A 15,101-nucleotide genomic window follows, 5' to 3' on the forward strand; every position below is an offset into this window, starting at 1 on the left:
TCTCTTGCATGTATATTGTTATGAACCCTAATGATCGTAAATGTGCGTACAATCTTAATTAATATGTATTGTTGTGTAAGTTATCAATAAATTGATCTCACTATGATGACTTTCAAAATAATTTTTGCTTTTGGTAAATTAAAATGTTTCAATTTATGTTTTTCTTCGTGAATAATTTGTGAATCAAGTTATATTGGTTTGAGCTATGGTTAAAAAGTTTGAGGTATGGGTTCAAACTCGAACGAAAGAGAAAAACTAATCTAACAAAATAATTACTAACATTAGTAATTTCAAAAGAATAACAATTTTAATAATCTTTCAAATAATATCTTGTATACATTAATTTCCTAAAACTTTATATTTGTAACTCTCAAAGATATTTATATGTTCTGATATCAACAAAACACTTATTAATAATAAGATATAGTATGTAAGCAATGAAGTAGTGAATAACAATACTTAAGAAAGTACTAGAAATTCCGTATGTGTGTAATATGATAAGTGTTTTTATTAATAAATATTTTTTAGTACTCTTGGTTTTGATATTTTTCAAAAAATTTCAACAACTGAAAAGATTTCAAAAAAGTTTGAAATGGTGAACTACTTGAATTGATTAATATATAGCATGCTAATAATTAGATGTGCACCAAAAGATGGTCCATCTAATTAGATGTGCACCAAAAAAGTTTGAAATGGTGTTTTTATTAAGTTGTTTTGCATAAATAAGCTCTTTTGAATAAGCTGTGTTTGAAAATGAGATCGTGATAAGTTGTTTTGCATAAATAAGCTCTTTTGAATAAGTTATTTTGCATAAATAAGTTGTTTTGTATAAATAAGCTGTTTTGCATAACCAAGCTCTTTTGAATAAGTTGTTTTTTAAAATGAGATCGTAATAAGTTGTTTCGTATAAGTTGTTTTTTAAAAAAGAGAGCCTAATAAGTTGTTTTGTATAAATAAGTTGTTTCGAATAAGCTATTTTTTTTAAAAGAGATCATAAAAAGCTGTTTTACATAAATAAGCTGTTTTGAATAAGCTGTTTTTGAAAATGAGATCGTAATAAGCTGTTTTGTATAAATAAGCTCTTTTGAATAAGCTAGTTTGCGTTAATAGGTTGTTTTGTATAACCTAAGCTCTTTTGAATAAGTTGTTTATTAAAATGAGATCTTAATAAGCTGTTTTGCATAAATAAGCTGTTTCGTATAAGTTGTTTTTTAAAAAAAAGATCCTAATAAGTTGTTTTGTATAAATAAGTTGTTTCGAATAAGCTGTTTTTTTAAAAGAGATCATAATAAGCTGTTTTGCATAAATAAGCTGTTTTTTCAAAAGAGATCGTAATAAGTTGTTTTGTATTAATAAGTTATTTTTCAAAACAAGATCATAACAAATTGTTTTGCATAATTAAGCTGTTTTTTTAAAAAAGATCGTAATAAGTTATTTTGCATAAAAAATTATTCGTTTTGGTATTTTATTTTATGAAATTAAAAAAAGTGCGAGAGAGATAATTTAATTAAAAAAAATAGTTTAGTTAAAAAAATAAGGTGATAATCAAAAATATAATTATTTAAATAAAAAAATTAATATTTTTTGAAGTTATCCATTGGACTTTTTTATTTTAAAGAGGTGATCCATTGGATTTTTAAAATAAGGTGGATGGATCAAATGCATCCATAGTTTTTAGAGTATTACTTTTCCCACCCTAATGTCTTCTCGCGCGCCCTGTGATTTTGACGAAAATACCCTTTGTTCGGATTATACAATCCGGACACTGTTCAGATTGTATAATCCGAAATTATTAGAAAATCATCGTGCTTCTTGTCACTTGTGAAACTGGGACTTGATCAGGGTGAAAGGCTACACGGAAAATATAATCCGAACACAATGGTTACATTCCGGAATACCAATTCCGAACCCCGTAGTATTTGAACTGAGCGGGAAAAGTAGTTGTTTTTTTTCCGGAAAATGAAATCCGGACAGCTAGGTTATATATAGTTCCCCAGAACCTAGCTGAAGTACAACCCCTTTATCACAAACACTCCCTACACCTCTAAGAAAACACCATTTTGGGCGAAAACATGGTTTGGAGCAGCAATCTGGCCATCAAGGGGGGTTAACATCATCATTTTCGTCTGAATGCAAAGGTAATGTGTATATAAATCTTCACCCATTTGTTTTTTAGGCGATTTCCTTTTGATCACGTCATATGATCTGTACTGTACCGTTCCGAAATATTAAATCTGGACCACATTCATGCATTCCGGATTTCGAATTACAGACTGCACCAGTACAGAAACTGTGTTCATTTTCTGACTATGCCTGGCACTGTTTTCAGATATGGTTGTTTCGGTTGATGTCCCAAATGATGATCCACCTGAGATTGAACCTCCTACTGTGTTGCCGCTTCTTTTACTTGAAGATGTGCATGATTCCGGGAATGCCAAATCCGAGAATCCCCCACCACCACCACCTGAACTTGAAATTTCTTTAGGCGATGCGAAAGTATAGGATGCTCCTCCTCCTATTCCTCCTATTGTACCACCTCCAGTTGTTGTTGTTGTTTGTATTGATCAGTGAGAACATTTTACCACTACACACAAGTTTGCAACACGAAATGATTTGTTGGAGTGGGTTCGAGAGAAAGCTAGGAAGCTCGGTTTTTCCATTGTTATTGGTAAATCCGATAACGGTGGCAATGGAAGAAGCGCCTTTGTTACTTTGATATGTGAAAGGGGAGGTTCATACACCGAGTACAAGAGAAAGAGTAGGTGTGAGATAGCTGGTTCCGTTAAATGCAAGTGTCCGTTTCGGCTGAGAGGTTACTTGTTGACTCGTGGTGATTGGAGCCTCAAAATTGATGATGGTAAACACAACCATGACAAGACAGATGTTTTGAAATGTCATAAAACCGCTGGTCGTCTAAACCCAAATGAACGTGTACACCTTCAAGAGATGGTGGATTCAAACATTCCTCCGAGGTAAATGTTTACCAACTTACGGAAGAGGCACCGTACCACTTCAACTACTACCAAACATGTTTATAATGCATGTCTCAAGTATAGGCGGTCTATTAGGGGTACGAGGAATGATATGCAACATCTCTTGAAGTCTTTGGTTGATAATAGCTACATGTATCATTGTAATAAGTATCGTGATTCTGATGAAGTAAGTGATGTTTTTTAGGCACATCCAAATTCTATCAAGTTGTTTAACACGTTCTCCACCGTGCTTGTGTTGGATTCCACCTATAAGACCAACAAGTATCGTCTTCCATTGCTTTTGCTTATATGATGTATGAGAGGCAAGACAACGTCTATTGGGCTTTTGAGAGGTGTCGTGAGATGTTGCATTCCAAAGATCTCTATCCCAAAGTAGTTGTCACTGATCGGGACAATGCTTTGATCAATGCTGTGGAAAAGGTTTTCCCTAAAGCTACTACTCTTTTGTGCTCGTATCATTTTGGACAAAATGTGAGATCAAAGTGTAAATTGGATTGCAGAGTGAAGGATTTCAAAGGAAAGAATGGGGAAGCGATCAAGCCTGCTTTGGTGGTGAAGACTGTGATGGCTGCATGGACGGATATTTAGGAGTCCGAAACGGAGGAAGAATATATTGATAATTGGAAAAAATTCAAAGTTGTATGCGAGAAATTTCCTAAGTTTTTGGATTACGTTGAAAAGACAATTTTGGATCCGGTTAAGGAGAAGTTTGTGAGGTTTTGGGTTGACAAAAACCTTCATATTGGGAATACTACAACAAACAGAGCTGAATCTGCACACGCTCGGTTGAAAAAGTATATGAGGAGTAGTATGGATGATTTGAGAACAAACTGGCAATCCGTTCATGACATGCTAGAGTTCCAACATACCGCAATACATGCTTCGTTTCATATGAGCATAATAATGCTTGAACGTAGGTTCAAAGGAAAGGTGTTGTGGTCTAATTTGATCCGGAACATTTCAAGGGAAGCTTTGCATCATCTCGTAGTGGAGTACAACAAAGCACTTGCAATTGGGACGGATAAATCAAGATGTGGTTGTTTGAGTTTGATCACTTACGGATTACCGTGTTCGTGTATGATAGCTTTTAAGATCAAGAACGGCACCGCAATCCGTTTGGATGAAATTCACACCCACTGGAAAAGGTTGAGGTTCGAGTACGAGGTTGACCCGAAGATTTAAAAAGCAGACATCTCTCGATTGCCAGAATGGGATATTCTCCAGGTATTTTTTTGAAAACTGTGTTAGTTTATGTTCTGCCCAGGAATTGAGTTTCTGTAATATGTACTGGTGCAATCCGTATTATATAAATCGGACATAATTGATGGGGTCCGAATTATATAATCCAGAATGGTAGCATTTACGCCCCATGCAAGTGCATTTAAGGCTCATGCAAAGGGTGTATCAGGAAGTTCCGGATTTTATATTCCGGATTAACTTATGTATTTCGGATTATAAAATCCGAACGGTATTAGTAGTGATAACAGAATGCATGTTTCTGACTATTTTCCATCAACTACCAAAATGACAGTTTTTTACACATTGTAGGCCTGGTTCAAGGACGCCGATAGCCACATGAAGGTGCATTTGAAAGAACAATTCCGACAATTTGTTTTACCAGAGACCAGCTCTATGCGTCCACCGCCAAATAAGGTCACCACCAAAGGAGCTCCAAAGAAATATAAGCAAAGCATTTGATCGACAAGGCAGTCCCCTTCCCAGGAGCAAGATACACATGGTTCACAGACAAAGTCAACAGGGACGAGTAGAAAGAGTGCACGGAAAAGCAGCATGTCTCCTACTCCTCCTAAGTCAATTCCAAAAACTCCAAATAAGCCAACACACGTTGAAGTCCACATACCAAATAAAGACCAAATCCCAATTTGGATGCATGACTTTATTGAAAAGGTTACAGATGTACCCGGTGATGACCATTGTGGGTTCCGAGCAGTTGCGGTCTTACGTAACTTGACTATTGATGATCACACAATAGTCTGGTACAACCTTTACAAAGAGCTTATCAGTGTAGAAAATGCCCGCTATCAGAGGATGATTAATGATGATAGGCGTTATAAAGAGGTCTCAGACGCTCTATCCTATGGCGGTATTGGGAATGCACCACCGGATAAATGGATGACCATGCCGGATATGGGTTTCCTCATCACACAGAAATTCAACCAAACAGTTGTTGTGTTGTCCATTGGGAAATCAGAAACCTTTTTCCCTCTATGTGGTCCACCGCCGCTACCAAGTATCGATCCGTTGATGTGTCTGGCATATGTGAATGACAAACATTTTATGGCATTGAAATTGAAGGATGGTTGTCCAATTCCTCCCACTTCCGCTCTATGGAGACGATACCATCGAGAGGATGCAGACACCTGGCCTGATAGATATGCCAGTCAGATGACAGATTATAATGAGCTAAGTCGGGCGACGAGTGTAGCGGTGATAGAAGATGATGAAGAATTGTACATTATTGAAAATCTTGATCCCAATGAGAGGGTTGGTGCTGGTCATGGTCCTAGTGTGAAGGTTGAAGTGGATAATAGTCTCATTGATCTTTCGACGCCATAGATTAGATATATATCATTAGTTTAATTGAAATGTATATCATTAGGTGAAATGTGTAATGATATAAATTCAACTCTTTTTTGGTATAATGATATATATATATATATATATATATATATATAATCATTTTTTGATATAATATTTAAGTTAATTGTCTTTTATACAGCATTCCGGAATATTAAATCCGAACATGTCCGGACTATATAATCCGGATTGTCCCGAGGGTAATTTTGGAAAAAAAAAAGGGCGCGCGAGGAAAGGCACAGGGTGGGAAAAGTAATACTCTAGTTTTAATGGATTGATCCAAACCAATCCATTAACAAAATTTTTTGTTTGATGGATGGATTGGATGGATATTGTAGTGGATGGATCGGATGGATATGGAGATAGCATACCATAAACTTATCATGATTCATCCAAATAAACATTGGGTTATGTTCAGTTGTCACATACAATATGATTTTCCTCTACGATGCATCAAATATATTGTAGTGAATTCGGACTCAAATCTCAAACTTCACACCAATGAAATTTGGATTCATGGAGCAAGTATTAATGGCAACCACCAATAACCAAAATTAACCACAAGCAACAACAACAATATAGACCTAGTCTATAAGCCAAGTGCATAGCAAAACCACAATTCAACCAAAGAATAAACAAGATAAAGAGACTAAAGAAAAGATAACAACACCAAGTTGAGCATTCTCTACCTCAACTTCCAAATGCGTACACACATTATGCCTTCACCTTGAACCTCCACCTCAATGGTTGATCACGAGTATTCTTCACACCGCCTCTCCAAGCTGAACTTAACAATTGGGAACACACACATCACCGCCATGCACCACCATCATGACCTCCTCTCTTCACACTTAACCTTCTTCGAATATGTTAGGTTCACCAACATCACCGTTTCAACCTTCAATGCTTCCATACACTTCCGTTGAACCATGCTTGCTTCCATCACCAAGATGTAACCTTTGGTACCCATGGTGCACACTTGACAAACTTCTTCCCTTGCCCCATGGTGGGTGCCAATTGTTGTGAATTCGGACTCAATTCTCAAACTTCACACCAATGAAATTTGGATTCGTGGAACAAGTATCAATGACAACCACCAATAACCAAAATTAACCACAAGGAACAACAACAATATAAACCTAGTCTATAAGCCAAGTGCATAACAAAACCACAATTCAACCAAAGAATAAACAAGATAAAGAGAGCAAAGAAAAGATAACAACACCAAGAAATGTTCACCCAGTTCGGTCCAACTTGACCTACTCTGGGTGAGAGATTGATCACTCCAATCCACTATCAATGAGTTCTTACAAAGAGATACAAATGGGTTACAAGAAATTAGCTTCAACATGCTCACAAAGAACAACCCTAATTTCTACCCATTTTCCCAATCTCACCAATGAACAAGACACTCATGAATTTTCACTCTCCCAAGGTGTTTACAATTGTTTCCCAACACTAGAATCTAACCTCCAAAAGAGAACCAACCCTTAGCCTTTGACTTCACTAAGGATCTTCTCTTTTAGTTTCACAAGACTCACCCATGTTGCTTACAAAAGACTATTCACTCATGTGTTTCCCAACCCCATGAATCTTCCCCAAAAGGCACCAACCCTTTTCCCAAGAGCCCCCTCTTTTGGTTCTCCAAGATTCACATCTTGAAGCTTTGAACCTCACCCAAAGACCCTCAACCTTTAGTATCTAAAACCCTAAAAGTTCCCTCCTTTGGTTTTCATGAGATTCTCCAAGCTTACCCAACAAATGGGTCAAAGAATGCTTATATTGTGTTCAGATCTGGACAAAATCGTGTCACGTTTTGCTAAATCATGACACGGTTGGTGCGTACGTCCCAAGGTACAACCAACCTTATCCTGAAAACGTGCCCAGCAAGCCGAAAATCGTGTCACGATTGAACACCCTGAAAAACAGCTCTCGACATTGTGAAATCGTGACACGGTTGCCAAATCGTGTCACGATTCTTCACTTTCTCAATTTTCATTTTTGAGCCACATCTCAACATATATCATGTCGGGAAAAGTATTAACTATCATTGATGGGTTTAGGAGGTGCACCAACATATATCATGTCGGGAAAAGTACTAACTATCATTGATGGGCTTGGGAGGTGCACCAACATGTTTGATATAATAACAAATGTGACGAGTGTGTCAAAATCATGACATTTTTTCCGAAATCATTGTCGTTTAACTAATTTTGGCAAACTTGCTAGATACCAAACATACACAATGTTAGGTGCCTAACAACCATTGTTTGGCCTATTACTACCTTCATAACTAAGAAGTTAGGACATTATGTTTATAAGAAACATTGTTTGTATTAGTTTTCTTCTTCCCCAATATTCATATCTCTTTTATCCTTTTAGAATACACTTAGTTATATTTTTAATTTGATATTTGAATGTTTTGTCAATTCATAAATTATTTTTATTTTAATGATAAATTCATGTATAGTTATTTATTAGAATTTTCAAATTCTAGTTACTTTAAAATAATGATAAATTGTTATGGTAGTAAATTTTAAAAAAATTAAGACTAGCTATTTGTTAAACAATATTGAAGATGACGTTATATTTTAATGGATGTTAATAAAAAATTAATTTACAATATTATGCAACAAAAAAAAACGCAAGGTAGTATAATAAAATCGTACGAACAATGATTGTCAATGTCACCTTTATTTTAATATTATTTTAAAAAATATTACCATAACATATATTATATTATATTTAAGTAACATATTTGGAAAGTTTAACAAACATCCATACTTGGATTTCACATTAGTAGAAAATATTTATGATTTAACAAATATTTGAAAATCAAATCGAAAATATAATTGATGTGCATTCCAAAAGAATCAAGTGGATTTGTGGATTGTTGAGAAAGATAACAAATACAATGAATACTTAGCTGGTGCTTACTAAGCAAACAAATCTGTTGTTAATGTTTATCTGTTTAGGTGTGTCAGCGACATACTCAATTCATTTAACGGGTTAGTCTATTGTTTTTGTTTTTGGGTTAGAATTTAGTATAAATAGAACCCCTTACACCTCCAATTAGATACACAGTTTCAAAGTTAACACATATTACTTAATTGTTTGGTCTTTCTTTTGTTGTGTGTTATTGCACTCAGGTATAATTTCATAGTCATTTCTTGGTTTCTTATTTTTTTTTATTTTTTTTTACTTATAAGTTTGAATATTGTAATTTATTTTGTATATACTTGCTTGTGTTTGATTGAGTTTGTAATTGATGGGTTGACTAAGTTTGTTTTATTCTTGGTATGTCAATTTTGTTTTTGTTTTTCATCAATTTTATACTCTGATTTTGCCTTTGGAAGTCTTTTTTTTTAAATAAAAAAATTGGGTAAAATGTTGTGGTTTGGTGATACAATTTCTCTAGTTGAGAATAGTGATACAATTTTGTAATGAAGAATATTTTTGTAAAATGGCTCATTTTTTCTTTTCTCCATACAACATTAATTATATATATTAATTATTGTGAAATTCCAATGGAAACTTATAATTTGGGAAGGAGAGAGTATTCAATTATTTTTTGGTTGTACTATTGCAATGTTTTACCTATGCTTGTTTCTATATATTTGTTTTCCTCTACAACGAATGCTCTTATTAACCTAGTATTTATCTTCATTATTATGTCAACATTATGTTATCATGGTGATCACATGATGCTTTATACCAGTTCAATATTCTCAAATGTTTTAAACATCCAAGGACTGCCAACCATTATTGTTGCTCATGCTCTATAGTTATATTTAACTGTTGCAATTGAGCTTTTATATTTGAGTGTGTGTATATTTGTAGTTATCTACTAGATAGAAATGGACGCAAGACCCACAAAGATATCAGATGGAGCTGCAATCATTCTGAAGCAGAAGCGCACTACCCGACATGTTGTACACCTGACCGGAGCTTTGACAGCAACTAGTGTTCCTGCCAACACTCAAAGAACACCGAGATCCCCTTGGATATCTTTACGCGTGCTTGTAGCAGCCCTTAGAAAAATGACTCCTCCAAATATTATGTTTGAAATAATTCGTCATTATGAACAATTTGTGGTATGTAAAGTAGGTCCAATTAACACATATATCTTAAATGATAAAATATCTCTAATGTATCATGTCGTACTTGTGTAGTCAAAGAAGATTTCCCGTGATGATTTCGTTCGACAGCTGAGGTTGATTGTTGGAGACGATATAATAACATCTGCATTAAATAATATTAAATTCAAGGTACCGAATTTATTTACCCTAAAATTTATTTTAATTTGGTTTTGAAGCATGCTAAGTTTTCTTGTGTTGTGTTTATACCTCCCATCAAAATCACTCTAAATTGCAATTGCATATCATATGCTTAACATTTGCATTATGGATTCATACGAGCTACCTCTTGTAATTTGATTATTCATCCTAATGTTTATCTGGCTTGTTATAGGGACCATCTTGGCCGATCAAACAGCTCAAACAACAAGATGAAGTGAAGCTTTTGAAGGAGGAGGCGGAGATTTCTCAGTTGGAGTTAACTATGGACAACATGAAGTTGTGATATTGTTTTCTCCTTGGATAAATATTTTTTTCTTTAATTTTGTATTGTTGTCCTAATTTACCGTTTTGATACGGAACTTTAGTGCATGTTTGCTATTGAAACTTCATATCAATTTATTTTGAAATATTTGGTGATTATATGTACTATGAACTTTCATATTTTATGGGTTTGGGGCTAACTCTTGTCCCCTAGTTAAAGAATTCGTCGACATAATATATATACAGATGTTGGAAGTCTTGACACAACCTGTACTATGACTCTTCAGTCTTCACTTAATCAAAAAAAAGAGCAATGCTATATCTCTAGAAAAATAACATCAAGAATTCTTCAAGAATAAAGAATAGCCAATCACAATGCACTATTTGCCACAATTCAAGGAGGTGTGGCTGAAAAATAGGAAGTGGACAAATAAATCATCCAATTAAAATTTGCCAACTATTTCTTGAAAAATTCTTGAAGTTATTTTTCTTGAGAAGTAGTATTTTCCATTTGAAAAAACCCCAATTGTTTTATCGCATAAAAAACTAAGGTAAAATCTTTATACTAACAATGTAGAGTTTTTAGAAATAGCCTATTTCAAAATCCTCATCTCTAAAGATATCCACATCATCATAATCCTACTTGGCAATTGTTCCAAAAAATTCTCCTAATTTTTAATACAAGCTTAATAATTATAATTATTATTAAAAACCGTTTTTTATTTAACATTAAATTGTACATAAAATACATAGTTGGTTACAATCAAATAATTATTAATATAATTATTGTTTCGATTAAAATTTATATGTTACATTTAAAAATTGGTACGTTACAATCAAATAATTATTAATATAATTATTGTTTCGATTAAAATTTATATGTTACATTTAAAAATTGGTACGTTACAATCAAATAATTATTAATATAATTATTGTTTCGATTAAAATTTATATGTTACATTAAAAAATTGGTACGTTACAATCAAATAATTATTAATATAATTAGTATTCGATTAACGTTTATACGGTACATTAAAAATTTGGTAGGTTACAAAATTATAATAAATAACTTGAATAAATTATATTTTGAATTTTGGTCCGTTACACTATGACAGTAACCAACTAATTAAAAATTTAATTGTAGTAATTAGTTTTTAAGGTTATATAATTAATTTTTATTCATTACAAAATTATATTACTTAATATTAATAAGATATTATTAAATTTCAAATGTTATGAAGTTAATTTTTTGTAGGTTACATGAAATATAATCTAATCGTTTAATGAACATTTTATAATATTAAAGACGTTGATAATATTAATTTTAAAACGGTCAAATTAATAATTAATAGATATTAACCGTTATGATACTATTTTTCTATATAAATAGTAGCGCTTTTGGGTACGAGTACAAAACAATCACAAAATATAGTTCTTATTTTTCTGTTCTCTGTTTCTCTGGTATCTATATTCTAAGTTATTTTTGTAATTTTTTCTATTGCAGAGAAAAATGTCTACGAAACACGACTTCATCACTGATGTTTCGCCAAGAAAACAATCTTGGACGTGAGGGTTTATTTTTTTTCTTTCATATCATTTTAGTTTTTTTATTTTTTTTGTTTAAAGTGTAATGTTTTAATCTTTGTTATGTAGGGTGACCGAATTAGTGCGTTGTACGAAGAAATTGATCTACAAGTTCAAGGAGTAGCTCCAAGAGGGAGTGATGCTCACAATTTCCTCATTTGATGTTGCTTGCAATAGTGGTTTGTACAGACCACCACACAACGAATACAAACTGAATTTCACAATCAGCATAAAAGTCAAAATATCTAAATATGTTTTGGTCCCTACATACATGTCTTAGTTTACACCTGCATCTAAGATTTTCAATGATTCTTACAACAACAACTACATGGTTGGTAAGTGACTATCACTTTAAACAATATTATGGTATTTAAACAATATTTGTATAATCTTTGACAATTTTAAATAGGTATCGCTTTAAATGTACTCTTTTTAGAGAGTATGTTAAAAAGTTGAACTCTTTTCTATCTTTCGGTGAATCTCAAAATGTTGTAGTTGCCATTATGTTTGCAAAAGTTAAATTGTTTCAAGGTCACAATTTATAACTAGCAACGTGATTGTTTGTTTTTATATATATAAAATTGAATCATATTTTTATCATCAAACTAATTTTGAACTCCCATCCCTTTCTAACAACATGAAAATTTTAGTTTTAAGTTACTTAACATTTAATATATTATATATTGATGCAATTGGTGTCTTGATTGGGGTGAATTTTGTTTGTATGAAGACGTCGAATCAATTATATTAAAAACCCTTCAAGCACAAGATGTTTCCAAGAAAGAAAAATACAAAGTTCAAGATACACATATACAAAAGAACCAAATCATGAGGCAGAATGGCCAAAACAAGAGTAGAAGGATTATTCCACCAATATTTCAACTCAAAATACGTACCTGATTTCTTAGCATTTTGCCACCACTAAACGAGAATTGTAAATTTATCTAACAACACCATAAGCTGGTTCTTGTGACAAAAATGTAAGAATCTTTGTCTTTCCAAATAATCCAAATGTCAGTCAACAAAATCAACTGAAAACTAAAACAAACTTTTTTTTGAACAATTGAGAACCACCGAAATGAAAAGAGTACCCTCGCAATAATTAATGGGAAGAACACAACAATTATCCAACCACTTTAGAATATTATGTCATATGCTACCAAAGAATTCACAGTAAAAATATAAAAGATCATTTTTCTCTTTTTCACATCCGTCAGAACATAAAAATGAGTTCATATTTAAAATACTCCATCAAGCTAAGTTATCATTTGTTAGAATTCAGTTATTGAAGAGCCTCCACGGAAAGAGAGAGACATTTAGAGGGTCTAATTTGTTCTTAATGAGATTTTTTAAAGCCATATGTTCATCATGCTCCACCTGCATCATCAGATGATATACCCCTTTGTCAATGTACATTTCACCATGATCAACTTTAAAGAAAATTATCAAAGACGCTAGCCTTAAAAAAAATGTCCAACAAAGGACAACAATATATCCCCTGCACCTCCTTCTAAGAAAATTTTTATGACATCGTCTCCACCCCATCCAACTCCAACCTACGTATCTCCTTAAACGACATAGAGTTATTTTGAGATAACTCAATAATTCTTCTAAATATATTACACAAAGGACCGCTCTAAAACCACGAATCGTGGGAAAAATGTGTATTTTTCTCATTACGCTCCACTATCATCAAGTTGTCATCAAACCAGTTTCTAATCCCCATCTCCGCCCCTATTTTAACACAATGGAAGTACTTTTACCATACATACGCCTAAATGTCTCTACTCTTCACATGAACTCCCTCCAACCTATTCTAAGAAGCTAAAACTTTAAGATGCAAAGTCATTGATCCATATTAGCCTCCAAAACCATTCACTTAACAAAGATAATTGAAAATTCTGCACTATACAAACCCCCAAGCAACAACTATATCGACCAAAACACACCTTATCTCACTTAACCCAATTGAATTTCCTAGCTTCCACACTCCCTCCACACTAAAAATAATAAGGATTCAATAAAGTAAATTTTACTTATGTGAGCCTTGATGAATGAAAGAAATTAAACCAACTGTGCTGGATATTGAAGGAGAATACAAAGATACATTACAAGAACAAAGATACATTACAAGAACATTGAATTGAATTCGAATGGGTGAACTTGATTTGTTTTTATTTTTTTAATTTTAATATATAATACATTATGGTATTTAATTTTGAAGAGATATCAGTTTGAATGTACTCTTTTTCTATCTTCCGGTGAATTTAAAAAGGCTACTGACAATTTTTTTAGCAAGCATTAAGTTGTTCCTAGGTAAGTATTTATAGCTATCGACTTGATTATTTAATATTATTAAAAAATACATATCTATTCATTTACTTGAACCATTTTATTTGTTTCTTTATAGATTGAAAAGTGATGTTACAAAATTATTTTCAATCAACTAAGATCAAATTCAACCGTTAAATTATAGAGACAAAAAAGAACTAAGGAAAATGTATGCTTATTTTGATGGAGGAGATTTTTTTTCACAATCCTTTTAGTAAATACATTTTCTAATAAATGGTAAAAGAAAATTACCTTTATTTTTAGTTGCCTGATCTATCCTGCATTAGCATACTAGAAGAGTTTTTTTAACCTTACTCCTACGATCATCATTGAGGAGTTGAAGAACTTGCATGTAATTGAGTGGGTTGACATAGATCTCCTACCTCTTTCTTCCCCATGTTTGGTGGAGGTTTTAGTTTGTGGGTTTCGGTTAGGAACTTTAAGAAGGAGTAAGTGTTTGCTTGGAAAAATTAAAAACAATGAATTCGAAATCATAATTTACACTAAAGTATAATGAAATTAGGTTAGAATGTTTTAATTTTTTACCCTTGATCTCTAATTAAAAAAATGAAGGGAGGAGATTAAAGAAAATTGTTTTCTCAATTTTTTCACACCGTAGATAATTTGCTTCCGAGAAAAATACTCTCTCCAATATTTTTGTAGGGACTCTCTCCAATCTTAGATATAAAAAATAAATAATTATATATTTTTCATCTTAAATTAAAACAATTATAACTTACTTTGACTCTATTTGATGTTATTTATCCTAATATACATTTTAATTCATGTAAGTTTTATTTTAAGTATTTTTTTTATCCTCATGAAACAAGTTCCAATAGATGGTACTTTTCATAATTTTATATATTTTTATCAAATTGAGAAAACTAATTGCATATAAGTAAATTTTTGAAGTTAGAGATTTTTTTATAATTGAAATCCGAGAGAGTATTGTGATTAGATAAAAAAAGTAATAATTTTATTCATAGTGGTAGATTAAAACAGAGGTAATCATACCTCTTATTAATTAGATATATTT

At 32.5% G+C, this 15,101-nt stretch overlaps 2 protein-coding genes, 1 long non-coding RNA gene and 1 pseudogene across 3 annotated transcripts; all 4 read left to right on the forward strand.

Moving 5' to 3' along the window:
• The first annotated feature begins 2,313 nt into the window (after positions 1 to 2,313).
• On the forward strand, positions 2,314 to 4,175 carry LOC146935095 (uncharacterized; annotated as a pseudogene).
• A 609-nt stretch (positions 4,176 to 4,784) lies between these two features.
• On the forward strand, positions 4,785 to 5,570 carry LOC146935096 (uncharacterized). The gene has a single exon (XM_085757813.1). The coding sequence runs from the start codon at positions 4,785 to 4,787 to the stop codon at positions 5,568 to 5,570; it is 786 nt and encodes a 261-aa protein (XP_085613939.1).
• Positions 5,571 to 8,678: 3,108 nt separating this feature from the next.
• On the forward strand, positions 8,679 to 10,330 carry LOC146935097 (inactive poly [ADP-ribose] polymerase RCD1-like). The gene is made up of 4 exons (XM_085757591.1): positions 8,679 to 8,740; positions 9,432 to 9,685; positions 9,764 to 9,859; positions 10,062 to 10,330. The coding sequence occupies exons 2-4, from the start codon at positions 9,449 to 9,451 to the stop codon at positions 10,170 to 10,172; spliced, it is 444 nt and encodes a 147-aa protein (XP_085613717.1). The 5' UTR covers positions 8,679 to 8,740; positions 9,432 to 9,448; the 3' UTR covers positions 10,173 to 10,330.
• Positions 10,331 to 11,580: 1,250 nt separating this feature from the next.
• LOC146935098 (uncharacterized) lies at positions 11,581 to 12,339 on the forward strand. Its single transcript, XR_015033071.1, has 2 exons — positions 11,581 to 11,716; positions 11,804 to 12,339. It is a non-coding gene; the product is annotated as an uncharacterized LOC146935098 (long non-coding RNA).
• Positions 12,340 to 15,101: the final 2,762 nt, after the last annotated feature.

The sequence above is a fragment of the Medicago sativa genome, chromosome 3, assembly GCF_051527215.1.
Source record: "Medicago sativa cultivar Bolivia chromosome 3, Bolivia_mono, whole genome shotgun sequence".
In the NCBI taxonomy this organism is placed as follows: domain Eukaryota; kingdom Viridiplantae; phylum Streptophyta; class Magnoliopsida; order Fabales; family Fabaceae; genus Medicago; species Medicago sativa.